Source organism: Bos grunniens, chromosome 26 (assembly GCF_055505025.1).
Source record: "Bos grunniens cultivar Pamir isolate PY7600 chromosome 26, Bosgru_T2T1.0, whole genome shotgun sequence".
Taxonomy (NCBI): domain Eukaryota; kingdom Metazoa; phylum Chordata; class Mammalia; order Artiodactyla; family Bovidae; genus Bos; species Bos grunniens.
Window position 1 is genome coordinate 32,456,102 of NC_141190.1, and position 15,885 is coordinate 32,471,986.

A 15,885-nucleotide genomic window follows, 5' to 3' on the forward strand; every position below is an offset into this window, starting at 1 on the left:
TTAAACATATTAAAATGACAGAAGCACCATGTTTAAAGGAATATTCACAGAAACCCAAAGAATATTTCTGTGATGTGAATATTTACTGAGAAGGGCAGTAGCTAAGCTGTAGATATCTACAAACCCAAATGCTTGATCAAATTTGAAGAGCTCTGGCTCAATAATAAAATCATGCACTGCAGGTTCACAAATGTATTTAAGATTGTTTCCTATAAGCATTTTAATCATGGTCTATGTGAAGTCAAACAAGAAGTGTTTGTATAACGAATTATGTAGGGAACTTTTAACTACAGATACAAGACATCAAGAATATATTCACTTTTTGGTTTATTAAAACAAAGCTACACCTCTGTGCTTCTTACAATATATTAACAGGCATAAAAATCAATCCACATTTCCAAATCAGTTCATTCACATCATCACACCATGCTATTTTATGGTACTTTATAATCAGCCTTTTTACAACAATCTAACATTTCTTTGTACAACAGGCAAACAGTTTAACATATTCCATCAAGGCATTTCAGAACTCTAGATGTTTAGAAATAAAGTTGAAAGTCTCTTTCAAATGCCATCATTTTATATTAAACTGAAATGCCAGATGCCAAGTCTCAAGTTCCTAAAAAGAGTGCTTTAAAAAACAGATTGACATCCAAATTAAGTCTTATGAACCTCAGCGGTAGGTCCTGTCATTTCTAAACACTAGAACTATTTGTGGATAAAAAGCTGCATTTGATTGTGCAATGTCTTCTGCCAGGTCTGACTTAAAATCTTAATTTTTTACCCCAATTAATCCTAGTGTTAATTTTGCTCCTTTCAGGTAAAAACCCAGACACATTGAGGGCTGATCTTTCATCGAAGAGTTCTGACCACCTATATGATAGTTTCCTGTGCTTATTGTCTCCAGAGGAGGAAGTACACATCCATGAAACACAATGTTTGATCGTACAAGACGATGCAGATGTGCCTCTGTTGCAGTTGCTGTCTTGTCCTCTTACAGAAATACATAACATAGTGTTTCCCAGAATGTTTTCTGTGAACCTCAGGAGAGGTCCGTAGGGTGTTGCAAAGGGGAAAAAGGCTCTGGGGTCGCACAGATTGGGAAATGCTGGGTTAATACAGGCTTGGGACCGGCGGGCCCTGAGCCCTTACTGTGCTAAAGTGCACTGTGAGTTTCTAGGAATGAGGGTTCATGTGCAAATTAATTTTACCAGCAACACTTTTTCTACAAAACACCTAAGAACATCTCATAGAGCCTTCGTACACACGGAGAACTCTGGGAAATGGTTTGTTCCTCAGACTGGAAATGCCACAACCTGAGCTTACACTCACCGCGGTCCCTGGTACGTTTTCTCGTCACCCTCGTGACTTCAGAGACTTCAGACTTGTGGTCCTTTCTCTGTTACTAGTTCTACACACCTCACGCTACTTCCTTCCTCTTAAGAGGAATTTCTTGAATTTCTTAGGACTTTCTCATTTTGAAAGAGTGTAGCTTCATATTGCTTATTATTGGGTCCTTTTGTTTGCTTTTTAACTTGACTCACAGTCTGTCTTCCCCTGGAGGGCATGCATTTCAGTATTATAGAAATGCAGTAAACGGTAATAAATTATTTACAAGCACCTAGTTCGTTTAATCTTACGTGAAAGCCATTCGCTTTTGGAAAACAAGGAGAATAAATCTTTTAGCAAAACAGTGGTATCTGGAAGCCTTACTGGGATGATGGATGTTTGTTCAGTAACGAGGCACGAAAGAATGAGCTGTGCTAAAATTAACTAGAGGGTGAGCTTGTCTGGATGAGCAGAACTTTGGTTGAGATTTGTCTTCCTTAAAAAAGGTTTTCAAAGCACCAGTTAATTACAGAAAGCATGCATATTTATTCTCACAGTGAGTTAAGTGGTGAGAGAGCTAGCAAATCATACATTGCATTCCCCAAAGCATCTGAGTAGATTTCTAGAAAACAAACCAACTGAAAGGGCAAGTTAGAGCCAGAGAAGCCACTGCTCCTGCTCAGGCTGGCGGAGCAGCAGCTCTTAGTGGAAGTCACAGGCGGGGGCAGCAGAGTCCAGAGAGGTCAGTCCCAACCTTGACTCAGACAGTCTGAGTAACCCTTGGTCTATAATTTCATGGATGAGTAAAAAAGACTAGTGGAACGTTTGCTTACCTAGATAAGGAACACACAAGGGGATAAATAAGCTTCCCTGGCTGTTCCCCAAAACACAGAGCTCAATCCTACTTCGAATGTAAAATGGAATGTAACACAGTGAAGATCCCACCCCACATCAGAGCCGCTGCAACACTGACAAGGCTTAATGGGACGTGAGCTCCTATAAAGAAACATGTTTTAAATGCGGAATTTGAGAAGAGTAGAAGAAAATCACAACGGCATGGCATTATTGCTCCGAGTTTCAAAAATTTCATACAATGTGAAACACCAATCAGTATTTTTCCCTCTCCCAACACACACAGAATACTCACAAGACATTATTAGTGTTTAAAATCCAAGCTGATAAAAGTACAAACTTAATTCTCAGTACCTTTCTATTAAATTCAAAGATTACCTGCAGTATTTGTCAGGAAAAATTCCTAATTCCATAATACTACGGAGAGAAGAAGAAACAGTCAGCTGTTAGAAAACGTTTTCTATCACATGATCTTTAAGAAATCACCATCATTACCACAATTAGTGAACAATTACGATCCCTGCTCACAAAAAAGGCACCTACCTGTTATGAACAATTTTTCATAATTATCTGCCACTATATGGCATCAGGGTTTAGGAAAATAACCCATGCGTATTTTTAAAGAACCATGGTTTTCTTTTTCTCAAAGCTAAAAACATCTACAAATGCCAGTCCGCAGGGCCATCACATATGTGATGTACAACCCACAGGTTGGTACTCTGCCCAACTTGAGTGGGTACCAGCCACTCAAAAGCGTACAACCAGTCTACAGGACGTAAGAGGCCTGGGCCATGAGGCTGCAGCCAGAGTGCTTCACACTTACACAGGCAATCAGGCCAAGCTAATAGGTTAGAACAGTTGCTATCTCCAAGAAACAACTGTACCTGAGAGGCAGGTACTGCCTGAGGCAGGAGGTGGGCGCAGGGTGGCAGGGAAGTGACACAGACATGAAACAGGAGTTGCTCCCAAACACTTGCCTGTCATTTAAAACTCAATGGCACTTTTTCACATGAGCAAACATTTTCAAAGTCAATTTTCCGGCTTAGTTTATCTTGAATTTCACCAGCCAAATTTATTTCCTGGTACAAGCTGACTGGTCAGATTATCTCTATTTCTGACCTAAATTAATATTGTGTTTTCATTTAGCTCTTAAACACTTCTATACCTGACTACAACAGACAGCACAGTGACACCTATGTGTGAATAGCCCATTCATTTGTAAAGCACTTTGTGAGGGAAAAAAATGCTCCCATTTAACAGTTAGCTACAGTTGACATAGATAAAACCGAAAAAAAAAAAAAAAAAAAAAAACAGAAAAAAATGAAAAAAACAAAAAACGGTGAATGGATGACTCAATTATTTTTAAAGGAAGCATTAATCAGAACATATACCAATAAATTACCTGACAGCATTAAGTGTACTAAACAAGATTCAGTTTTAGAATCAACTACATTTGTGTGTCCATCACAGTAATAAGTCCCTAACTGTTATATTTAGAATGTAAATCTTTAATAAACTCCAAAATCTCATTTTGCAATCTATTGATCGTGAACTGCAAACGGAGGCTGGGGCCCCCGTGGTGTGATCTGCAGGCTGCGTGTCACCTCAGTGCCCAGCGATCACAGATCACGGAGGGGAGAAGGCACTTGTCTTCCAGGAGGTCGCGTCAGGACAGGTCAGGCCCGACCACACGGTGGCGCCGTCCACTCTCTTGCCACAGGCGGGGCCTACGAGGAACCGGTCCCGCTCCCTTCACTTGCCAGAGGTGCCCGAAGTTACCTACAGCACCACAAAACTCAGAATATATTCCAGGAGTTTTTGCCGGTTGCATTGAGGTAGAAAAGTGTTGCTGAGTTCTAAAACAGACACTCTCTTTTGTTTGGTCTCTTTGAAAACCTAGAGAGAAAGTTTAGATTAAATTAAAGACAAATGAAAAAGGGTAAGGGGGTGGGGAGACATTCCTGTCACCAACCCTTACTTGATGTGCAGTAAGGTACATAAAGCCATATCCAGGCTTTAAGAAAATGTACGTGTAGGGTGTGTGTGAGCACGGGGTAGGAAGGTTACGGGGGTGGGAGATTATGGGCGCAGGAGTGGGGTTTACTAGTGTACTAGATTTTAAATTTTATGTTAGAGTAAAGTCACAGAAGAGTTCCTTACAAAGACCACTAGTACCTCTATGGAACTCATGTCCCAAGTAATTTGTGAAGATAAAGGATAGCTGAGGATACTTCTAGCAATACTGGTAAAAACACAAGAAAATAACTGAAAATCATATGGCATAATTAACATTCCCACCAAAACTGTAGTAGAATCTTGAAACACATGGACACCTTCATTTAGGATGAAGATGAAAACCAGGACAATTTTGGAACATTCAAGTAAATCTGTGCAGAGGGGCCTCACCTTCAACAGGCCCCTCCTCCTCCCAATCCCCAGAAATGCCTGCATGATTAATCCTGCAGAAACTGCTTCTCTCAGGGTCCAGCCCAACACGAAGGTGACTCAGACAGCCTAGATCTAAACAGAGAGAGGACAGAAGTGAACACGCGCTCTTGTACCATAAGCGGTGGACACTCACCCCGATATCCTTAAACGTTTTCACAGCATTCTTCACGAGACAGTAAGTGGCGCTCTCAGCTGTGGAGACAGAATCAGGCCCCGTCAGATGTTTAGGCCCAGCGACAGTGAAAACCCCAGTACCCACAGGAAGAGAGTGTAGGAGGCTGGGAGGAGGTCAGAGCAAGTCCGAGGCCTGCGCCGTGCTCCCTTTTCTACCAGTCACCTGTGAGGCCGTGAAGGGTCTGCTCTTTCTTTAAATTTACTGTCATCTTTTTGGGGAGGGGGGTGGTGGGGTTGGAGAGAGGGGTAGGGAGAGAAAGAGAAAAAAGGGAGAGAGGAAGGGGAGGAAGCAGGGAAGCACAGAGAGAAGAGGAAGGGAAACAGAAATACCCAAAACATCCATCTTGAAGGCCTTTTGTGAGACTCAAATGAGCCAGAAGGTAGAAGTTCTTTTAAACTGTGCAGGAATGCATAGGTGACTCCTACTGCAGTGAAACCAGAAACAGCGCAAGCCCAGAGGTCAGAAAAAAGGAATTCTAAACCCAGGTTGCCCTTTAACTAGCTGCATGACCCGGAACAGTGTCCTCATCTCTAAAGTGAGGTGATTCTGGGTCTTGATCTCAATCTAGAGATACAGCTATAGATGTAGCTATACATCTCTCTATATACCAATCTGTAGAGTTCTAGATCTCTCTAGATAAATATCTAGTGATCGATTATCTCTAGATCCGTCATGGCTTTAAAAATTATTGAATCAAAGTAGCTGCAGTCCTAAAGCATAACTGTAGAGAATGCTACTCCCACCCCAATCACACCTTTTCCATAAAAGACAGAACCAGGTGTCAGCTGGGGGGAGGCCACAGAGGCGCACACTGCTGCTGGGAGTTCCCGGGTTTAGCACTCGGGAATGCTGGACCACACCTAACTAACGCCAAACACACCACACCCTGCCAACAGGCAATTCTCCTACACAGGCCTACATAAATAAGTCCATTTGTTCACCCAAGGACACACTCAAACATGTTCACGGCAGCACTATTCAGAGGAGCTCTGAACTGCAAAACCCAAATATCCATCAGTGATGGATACGAATCAGTGAAATGTGGTAAACATTTATACAGTGGAATACTACAACACAGCAAGAATAGACAACTACACGCAACAGCACGTATGAATCTCGCTTACAGTGTTAGGAGAAAACTGCCAGACATGAGTATATAATCTGTGTAATTCAATTTATACAACACACCCAAAGAGGAGCGATCCATGGAGTGAGAGGTCAGGATAAATTCTGCATTCTTTTTTTCCAACTATCCACAATGAGCAGATTCCTGTAAACAAAACCGACATAGCTTTCAAAAGAAGCCAAGAGAGGGGCACACATACCGTACACGGCAACCCTCCTCTCGGTTCTCGTGATCAGGTACTTGTGCAGCTTCTGCAGGTATTCAGGCTCGGGGACAGGACCGCCGAAGTTGTGAATGAAGACGGCGGCAGAGCTGTACGCCTCCAGCAGAGGCCCGAGGAGCCTCTGCAGGAAGGTGATGAACTGCTGGTGCTCCTTGGACTGGCTCACCTGGGAGGCGAGAGTGGGAGACCCAGTTGTGGGGGGACAGAGGCACCGCCTTGGAGCACCAGCAGCTCAAGAAGGCGGTCCCTTGCTGTCCCACACAGAAGCAGCCTACTGCTCCGTGGGCTCAGAATCGCCCCTGGAGACAACTGCTGGTTTTGAAATGTGTTCTTTATTGTAACCGGTGACTTTCGTGGTATTTGAGGTTTACGTTCATTGAATAGCTGCCTAGGAAAAACGGTTGTACATGAATGACATAATTATGACATACTGTCATCACCGAAAATGGCTGGTCCCCAGGCTGGACCCTCTGGGCTTTGAAGCCTGGCTCAGCAGTCACTCAAGTGCACAAAAGACCACGTGCTAAGACCCCTGACGTCATCTCAGTCCCTCCCAGCCCTCATGGCCCGCCACTCCCACGTGGCCTCTGGCCCAGTCCAGCACCGCAGGAAAAGGTGGTGGTGGTGATGGGGTGCATAAGCCTCCCTGGGGCAAGATTACTGCCCCATTTTGAAACTAATAATACCTAAAAGGAAAAAACCCCCAAAGTCACTTGGACTCTCCTGACTCTGTATGTGCATGTATGTCTGTGTGTGCCTGTGCATGCACGCATGCGTGTGTGTGTGTGTGTGTGTGTGTGTGTATTACCCACTGCAAAGAAAGCAATCCACTTAGGGTATTCAGGGAAGTAGGGTCATTATTACTAATTGCTAAAATTAAAATTAGACAAAATCGCTTTTACTAAAGCAGGGACAATCAATCTTTTAAAAATCAAATTTTCTCATAGGATTTGTTTAAAAAAAGGCAAAGAGCCTGATGCATGAAATTCTGGAAGCGATGGCAAGATGGAACACGACTCAAGCAGAGCAACTGGGCCAGCGGCAGCGGAACGTGAACGACTCCTCTCCCTCACCTGGCACAGCACTGCCTTGCCTTGGTGATGCCTGAACAGAACCTCTGCCTCTTCAGCGGTGAGTGCAGGGATGGCTACCGGTCTATACCCGTGCATTCTGGTGAGAGTGTCACGACGGGTATCATCTATGACGTTCCTCTTCCTGAAAGCTGAGACTCTCATCTCTTCTTCCCTTTATCTATACCCCAGACTGAATCGTTTCACGTATTAATTCAGTTCAGTTTCATCGTCTTAACTGGGCAGGAAGTGCCACGGCCAGTTTGTGAGCTCTCTGAGTACGTCACCAGAGGCCCAGTTTTTAAGCACCCTGTCAATCTGTGGCAACGTGAGCCTCAACTCAGCACTGTGGTGTCCACCCAGATTCTTCACCCAAGTACCTTCAGGTAGCAATCTCGTTGCTCCTCACCAAAATCGCTGTCTTCATCTTCTTCATCACTTCTCCAAGACAAAGGTTCCGGAAGCTTCTTGTCCCACTGCTGCTCGGCAAGACCAGGACTGATATCTTCCTGATCATCTTGCTATGCCAGGGAAATGACCAACAGTTAATAAATATGCACAGGCACACAAACACCCGCCCGGCTGGACCCCAAAGTTGCCCTCTCTCATGCCCTCCCCTACTCTGTTCTGTCTAGCCAGTCATGAGATCAGCCCACCACCCTCTCCAAACCTAAAATCACTCGGGAGACAGCAGGAGAGGAAAGAAGAAAAGAGAGTGAGGGTGAAAGCTACCAGCCATGTCAATTAAAGTACCATCAGCTCTGCTAAACTGGTATCTATTTTCCCAGGCCACACCCTTTATACAAAAGCTGCCAAAATTAACACACAATCTCAAAAACGAAAAATGTACACATGAAAGCTACAAGCACATAGATATGCAGAAGATCTGGTCTTGGAACACAGGCTTCTGGATGCCATGGAACCAAGTCAAGATATGCTTTATGCAACACCAGTTACATAAAAGGACCCAAAATAATGTTAGACCATTTCAAAAGACATTTACTCTCCATTCCTATTTTTCTCATCTCATCTTGGACATGACTCTCTCTCTATACACACACACACACACACACACATCAAATGGAATCATTGGTAAAGCAGGTGGTAGAAAAGATAATAAAGAATAAGAAACTAAAGGCAAACAAAGGCAAACCCGTCTTCTTACCTCCGCCACTATAAGAATGCCATACTGGATAAACCTGCCCACTGTTTCATGGCAAGTTTGGTAAAAGGTCTGGCAGGGCTGCAAAGAAAAGGCGTTTCAGCGTAAATGTCATGGTCTCCCACTTCTTTTTTTAGAGACAGAAGACAGCGTACAAAGTGGCTGCCAAATACTTCCATGGTATCACCTGCCTCACTCCACTAGTCAAGCACTAAGATTTCCGACGCCCCCCTCTTGACAAGCTCACACTGTGGACAAAGTCTGAGAAGAGACCTTGTTATCTGACTGGCAGGGCGCCCAGTGAGGCACCACCTGCAGATGGAGCTCCTGAGCTGAGTCCCCCGAGCCCCACCCCTCCAGGAGAGTGCGGCCTCAGAAGGGCTATGTGTCCGGCCCCTACACCTATTTTTTCCCATTATAAGACAATTTCCCTGCAAAATCTATCTTACAGTAAATGCTGTGCACAAGGTGGTGGATGAGGAAATGCAATATGTATTCAAGTAATTAAAAAAAAACCCAAGTGAAAGACAACACCAACCTTGAGAGCCTTATCTACCCTTTTCTCTCCCATCCTGCCCCCCAGATTCATGCAAAACAGATTCCACAACAGGACACAAATATAACATATACAGACAATGCTGTGGAGGAGGGCAGTACTCCCAACACCCGTGCTCAGAAATGTTGCAGGACACATTCCCATAAGTGGAAAACAACAGACATTAAAATAAGAATTTTACTCATTGATGACTTTGAGGGAAAAAAAAAATCTCTCTACTGCTTAATATGTATGCCTCATTATAAATGTCTGCTGCTGCTGCTGCTAAGTCGCTTCGGTTGTGTCCGACTCTGTGCGACCCCATAGACGGCAGCCCACCAGGCTTCCCCGTCCCTGGGATTCTCCAGGCAAGAACACTGGAGTGAGTTGCCATTTCCTTCTCCAATGCATGAAAGTGAAAAGTGAAAGTGAAGTCGCTCAGTCATGTCCGACTCTTTGCGACCCCATGGACTGCAGCCTACCAGGCTCCTCCATCCACGGGATTTTCCAGGCAAGAGTACTGGAGTGGGGTGCCATTGCCTTCTCCGTATAAATGTCTAGAAGTGTTTAAATATAACATAAATGCTCGTTAGTTCTGGTGGGCCTTAGTTTCCCCATTTGGAGGAGGGGCTGAGCAGATGAGTTTTAAGATTGTTTCTGACTCTCATCATCTAGGTTTCTCTCATCCGTGGGTGGGCATGTTAATCATTTGCAAACCCTTAACCCAGTGGCTTATGCATGAAAAGAGGTTCTGTGCCTCTGGATCTGAGTGATGGAGAACGCTGAGCCCTTGGAGCCATCACAGCACAGGAAGGGTTCTCTGGAGCAGTGACCCCAAGAGCAAACCAAGACAGTAACAACCCAGTGGTCTGGTGGTCAGTGAGACCCAGGAGGAGGATGTAAAGCTTCAGTAATAGACCAAAACTTCTCTAAAAGGAAAGCATTTTATGTTTTCATTAAGATGCTCAAGAATAACAGAAGAGGACACACTAAAGAGTCTTCACTTACTAGAGAGATGGTGCCTTCATTGGAGAGCAGATAGCACAGGCTGGCAGCCTTGCGCACCAGCTGCTCCTGGCTGACCAAGCTGGGAGACGCGGGTCCTCCTGGGCCCCTCTTCTTCAGAACTGCATAAAGGCTGCAGGCTGAGAAAGTAAAAGCATCAGCGAAGCTGCAGCCTTAGATCTCCAAGAAAAACCTCGGAGAGGCTCAGACTGGCTGGACTACCACAAAAGATCACTGATACATCCAAAATAATTATCTGCGTTTACTGGAGAAATTTAAGAAAATCCCTCCAGAATTTACTTCTTCGGATTCCATGTGCTTCCAACCCTGTCAAACCTTCCATCCCCTCTGCTCTCCGTCTCCCCTGTCCCCCAGCTCACTCCACTGCTACAAGTATGTCTCATCTCACCTAGATTTCCAGCTCCTGGGCAGCAAGACATCTGACCTCTCCTACTTGGTAAATCACGTAATACTATGTATATAGTAGTTCAGTTACTACTCACTGAATAGCAGATACAAAAATAAGCTATAATCAGTGAAATAGCAGATGACACTTTTATTTTAAAACTATAGCAACACATTCCCTGAAACAAGGGACTATCATCCAAACTGAAGTAGACACCATCACGTGCTTCTGGCCACTTGATTTGCCATGAAAATACTTCGGGGCCTGACATACCTATGATGGCCTCCATGATAAAGACATGGAGCACCCCATTGCTGTAGAAGTTGAGTTCAAAGACTGATGGGATAGTTGTGCTAGGAGTAATAAAAAACTCATCGTTCTTGCTGGTGTGGGTGATTGTGATACAATTTCCCAGGAGCTGTATGGCATGCATGACTACATCTTCTGAATTTCCTGAGAAACCCAAGTCAAAATCACGAGCCAGGACTTCCTCCTTCATCACAAAGAAGTCTTCCACCAATGTGGAGAGGCCAATTCCCTATAAAAACAGACAGAAGTGGTCTCATGAGAACACAAAACCCACTTCTCAAAAGATGGAAAGACTGCCCCATGGATTTTTTTTTTCCCCTTGCCTTGGCTTTCCTGAAGTTTGCTGTCAGGAAAAAAAAAAAAAAAGCCAGAACACCAGTGTAAAGAAAGTTAGAAAACTGGTTAAAAAGCTGTCCCCCAGGAATGTCAAAATATTTCATGTCCAGAGCATACTCTAGCCACAAAACATGATGTAGCATGTAAGATCTCAAAGGAAAAAAGCCACCTTCTGGAGAGAAGCACTACTTATTTCTTAGCAAGAATTTCTCAAATTTCTTAGCTGTATTTACATAATGGTACTGCGTTTGGTGTTCAGAACGTGACTGTGACAGAGACAGGCGGTCTCTTTCCCATCACAGGGCTTAGACAAGTGTGTTGTAGGAAAGCAGAGCGCAAGTCCTAAATACAAGTCAAATAGCTTGGAAACCATTAGCAATCAGAATACTTTCTATGTGTCGAAAGACATGCCTTATTTCCGTTAACTGTATTCCTCAAAGAATGCCTTCCTGTCAGATAAAACAGTTCTGAGGCTTTTTTCAGATAGATGTCTTCCTCCATTGGGTTGTAAGCCCCTGTGGGCAGAGTCCTTAGATTATTTTACTGTTCACCTCACAGGACTGTGCTTCCCTGGTGGCTCAGATGGTAACGAATCTGCTTCCAATGCAGGAGACCTGGGTTCGATCCCTGGGTTGGGAAGATTCCCCTGGAGAAAGGAATGGCCACCCACTCCAGTATTCTTGCCTGGAGAATTCCATGGACAGAGAAGCCTGGAGGGTTACAGTCCATGGGGTCGCAAAGAGTCGGACACGACTGAGTGATTTTCACTCACAGGACTAGCTGAAAGGGGGCCAGATCTATCAGTGGACAAGCATCTGAAAAGCTGACACAGCATTTCCCTGCTTCCGGCTGAACTCCGGCGACGCTGCAGACGTACCTGCCTGTGTCTGTAGAGGAGCAGACAGGCCACGATGTGCGTGGACATAATAGCACAGGACTTGCTAGCAGCTGGAAGGCAAACACAAATCTTTTAGTTCTGCTTTTTTAAGATAGCTGAAACTTTTTTTTTAAGTACCTAAATCTTGGGGGAAAAAAAGTATCATAATTAGGAGCATATAAAACTATAAAAGACCTCTACCATATCCCTTATATCTGATTCACCAAAGGGAAATCACAATTTGCTCTGGACCAGTGGAAGCTCAGCAGAGACCATTGCTCGTGTAACAGAATTCAGTCTAAGACAGGTCTACCCTCAACCCAGAAATCGATTCTAACTTCCTCTTTTCAACCTGGACCAGAGGCAAGTCAGAGGTAGGAAGGAAGGGTACAGACAGACATCTGAGAATGACTACAGTCCCAAACTCAATATTCCAAATTGGTAGAAATTTATAATCATACATATCAAATATGAGAACATCTATGGAATAATCTAAGACAAAGACACCATTTATGGGTTTTCTGAGATGATAATGAATTCACGAATACTTCATTCATAATTAATGTTACCTCCAGTGTTTAAGAAACGAAAAAGTTCCCAGTACCACATATATTTGGCCTTTAAAAAGTATATTTAAAAAGCTTTCAAAATACTTGTTTTATAAATGGAAAACAGCACAAAACTGCAAAAAAAAATATTTTTATACACTAGTCAGCAACCCATCTGGTCATCTGGGTAGTGGGTTTTATCTTTACTTTCCAGTTTTTCAACATTTAAGGATGTATTATTTTCGGCATCCAGGATTTAAGCAGAGACTCCATCAGACATCCTCAGAAAAGAGGATCTTGGTCCAGCGTAAAGCAGTAGCAGCAGCAGCTAGACAGAAAGGAGCAAGATGAGGTGAGGATGCTCCACACTGACAGCAAGAGCGGAGGGCCCAACCTGATGGGGAGGAGGCACAGGGGAGGGTGAAGACATCCCAGCAAGAGCGGAGGGCCCAACCTGATGGGGAGGAGGCACAGGGGAGGGTGAAGACATCCCAGCAAGAGCGGAGGGCCCAACCTGATGGGGAGGAGGCACAGGGGAGGGTGAAGACATCCCAGCAAGAGCGGAGGGCCCAACCTGATGGGGAGGAGGCACAGGGGAGGGTGAAGACATCCCAGCAAGAGCGGAGGGCCCAACCTGACGGGGAGGAGGCACAGGGGAGGGTGAAGACGTCCCAGCAAGAGCGGAGGGCACAACCTGATGGGGAGGAGGCACAGGGGAGGGTGAAGACGTCCCAAGCTGTTGCTGCTTCGGACCTTACAGCAGCCTCTACAATGTAATACAACGCTGCCATCTGCAACTTAAGAATGGCTAATTCTGCATGTAACTCACTCCACTCTGATTCACTCCCACTTGCATTATTAGTGTACAACCACCCCACTGAGAAGAGCAGAACCTCTTTAGGTACAGAGCCAATACTCAATGTGTAGTCCCCACAGGCAGAAAAAAAGCTTTACATGCAAAAGACACACAATATTTACCAAATAAAAAGATCACGAGGTCACAGGGGAAAGGGACATGCACCATAAACCCAGAAGCTGTGCCACAAATGGGTTCAAAGAGACTAATTCATGAGCACCTACTAATTATCTGGCACTGTGTGAGATGTTTCATTCAGTTATCTCAAATCCTCTCAGCATGATCTTCCTTCTAATAACTTACTTAGTACCCCCCGCATGTTAGTTCTAGAACCAGAAGTAGAATCTAACTTTGGCAGATTCCAAAACCTGTATGGTTCACGCTGCATCACACTGAATCTGAATTACGGAATGAAAGAGTGGAATTCTACTTACTGAAGAGAATGTGCTCAGCCAGATATGCAATCAGTCTTCGGCGGGATTCATCTGTTGCATTTCTGGACTCATTAATGGACATGTCTGTACCTTGGTCAGCAGCATCACTGGGTCTAAAAAGTTTTTTGTGTTTTTTTTAATTAGACTTCTATAACCCCAATCTTTCACAAAGCAAATGACATGAGATACAAATGTATTAGATATTTTAAACTACTACATATTCTAAATTTAAACCACAAATAGATTATTTCTATGAGTTGTTTTACTCCAAAATATACTTCATTATAGGCTTCCCTGGTGGCTCAGATGGTGAAGATTCTGCCTGCAATGCAAGAGATGTGGGTTCGATCCCTGGGTCAGGAAGACCCCCTGGAGAGGGAATGGCTACCCACACCAGTATTCTTGCCTGGAGAATTTCATGGACAGAGGAGCCTGGTAGGCTACAGTCCATGGGGTCGCAAAGAGTTGAACACAACTGAGTAACTAACACACACATACCTCATTATATTTAAGACACTCTCCTGAACACATGTTATTTATTTATGACTAAGTAATCTGTTGGTACATCACTTTAAGAACTCACTGGCAGAAAGAATGCATAAAACAAGATGCTCCATTTTAAAACAGTTTCAAAAATTCGATATTTGAACATATAAAAAGAAAGGCTTAATATTTCTCTCAGTGACCATTTGATTTGAATTCTGGAAAATTCACTTAAGAAACTCTTTTACATGTTACATGAATGTGCAATATGGATAAGCTAAATTACTACCAAAAAGAACATTTCAAGTATTCAAAAACAGAAATCAAATAAGAACTCATATATGATTCACAAAATCAAAAGGATTTTAAGATCCAAATAATCAAAAACCTTCAAACTAATACACAAAAACATTATTTCAAGATCCTTTACTAGACCAAGAGAAAAATTACTCAAGTGAGGAAGTAAAAACAAGAATATAAACGTCCTTAACAAAGTTAACCAATTTTTTCCATGCAATATAAGAAATCTGTGTGTGCTGAGTCATTTCAGTCATGTCTGACCTCTTTGCAACCCTATGGACTTTGTAGCCTCCTCTGTCCATGGGATTCTCCAGGCAAGAATACAGGAGTGGGTTGCTGTGCCCTTTTCCAGGGGATCTTCCTGACCCAGGGATCAAACCAGTATCTCTTATGTCTCCTGCATCGGCAGGCAGTCTCTTTACTACTGGCACCACCTGGGAAGTCCGATATAGAAAATAACAGATATTCAGTATAAAGAAGTTCCATAAATCTTCAGTTCAGTTCAATTCAGTTGCTAAGTCACGTCTGATTCTTTGCGACCCCATGGACTGCAGTGCGCCAGGCCTCCCTGTCCATCACCAACTCACGGAGTTTACTCAAACTCATGTCCATTGAGTCAGTGATGCCATCCAACCATCTTATCCTCTGTCATCCCCTTCTCCTCCCACCTTCAATCTTTCCCAGCATCGGGGTCTTTTCAAATGAGTCAGTTCTTCGCATCAGGTGGCCAAAGCAATGGAGTCTCAGCTTCAACATCAGTCTTTCCAATAACTGATCTCCTTTAGAATGGACTGGTTGGATCTCCTTGCAGTCCAAGGGACTCTCAAGAGTCTTCTCCAACACCACAGTTCAAAAGCATCAATTCTTCAGCGCTCAGCTTTCTTTATAGTCCAACTCTCACATCTATACATGACTACTGGAAAAACCATAGCTTTGATTAGACGGACCTTTGTTGGTAAAGTAATGTTTCTGCTTTTTAATATGCTGTCTAGGTTGGTCATAACTTTTCTTCCAAGGAGTAAGCATCTTATAATTTCATGGCTACAATCACCATCTGCAGCGATTTTGGAGCCCCAAAAAATAAAATCTGCCACTGTTTCCACTGTTTCCCCATCTATCTGCCATGAAGTGATGGGACCAAATGCCATGATCTGAGTTTTCTGAATGTTGAGTTTAAGCCAGCTTTTTCACTCTCTTCTTTCACTTTCATCAAGAGGCTCTTTAGTTCTTCTTCACTTTCTGCCATAAGGGTGGTGTCATCTGCATATTTGAGCTTATTGATATTTCTCACGGCAATCTTGATTCCAGCTTGCGCTTCATCCAGCCCAGTGTTTCTCATGATGTACTCTGTATATAAGATAAATAAGCAGGGTGACAATATACAGCCTTAATGTACTCCTCTCCCTATTTG

At 43.7% G+C, this 15,885-nt stretch overlaps 1 protein-coding gene across 15 annotated transcripts in view; it reads right to left on the minus strand.

The window, feature by feature from the left end:
• Positions 1 to 310: 310 nt before the first annotated feature.
• GPAM (glycerol-3-phosphate acyltransferase, mitochondrial) overlaps positions 311 to 15,885 on the minus strand; it is a 72,636-nt gene continuing 57,061 nt past the window's right edge. For 8 of the 15 annotated variants that reach the window (XM_086379011.1, XM_086379016.1, XM_086379017.1 and 5 more), the window contains 9 exons: positions 13,692 to 13,804; positions 11,854 to 11,924; positions 10,605 to 10,869; positions 9,929 to 10,065; positions 8,389 to 8,466; positions 7,604 to 7,744; positions 6,130 to 6,319; positions 4,763 to 4,821; positions 311 to 4,077 (listed from right to left, as the gene is read on the minus strand). In XM_086379011.1, the coding sequence (XP_086235137.1) occupies positions 3,961 to 4,077; positions 4,763 to 4,821; positions 6,130 to 6,319; positions 7,604 to 7,744; positions 8,389 to 8,466; positions 9,929 to 10,065; positions 10,605 to 10,869; positions 11,854 to 11,924; positions 13,692 to 13,804 (1,171 nt within the window). In that variant the 3' untranslated portion in view covers positions 311 to 3,960. The remainder of the gene's footprint in view (positions 4,078 to 4,762; positions 4,822 to 6,129; positions 6,320 to 7,603; positions 7,745 to 8,388; positions 8,467 to 9,928; positions 10,066 to 10,604; positions 10,870 to 11,853; positions 11,925 to 13,691; positions 13,805 to 15,885) is intronic. The other 7 variants (XR_015155787.1, XR_015155786.1, XR_015155788.1 and 4 more) reach the window with 3 other exon arrangements.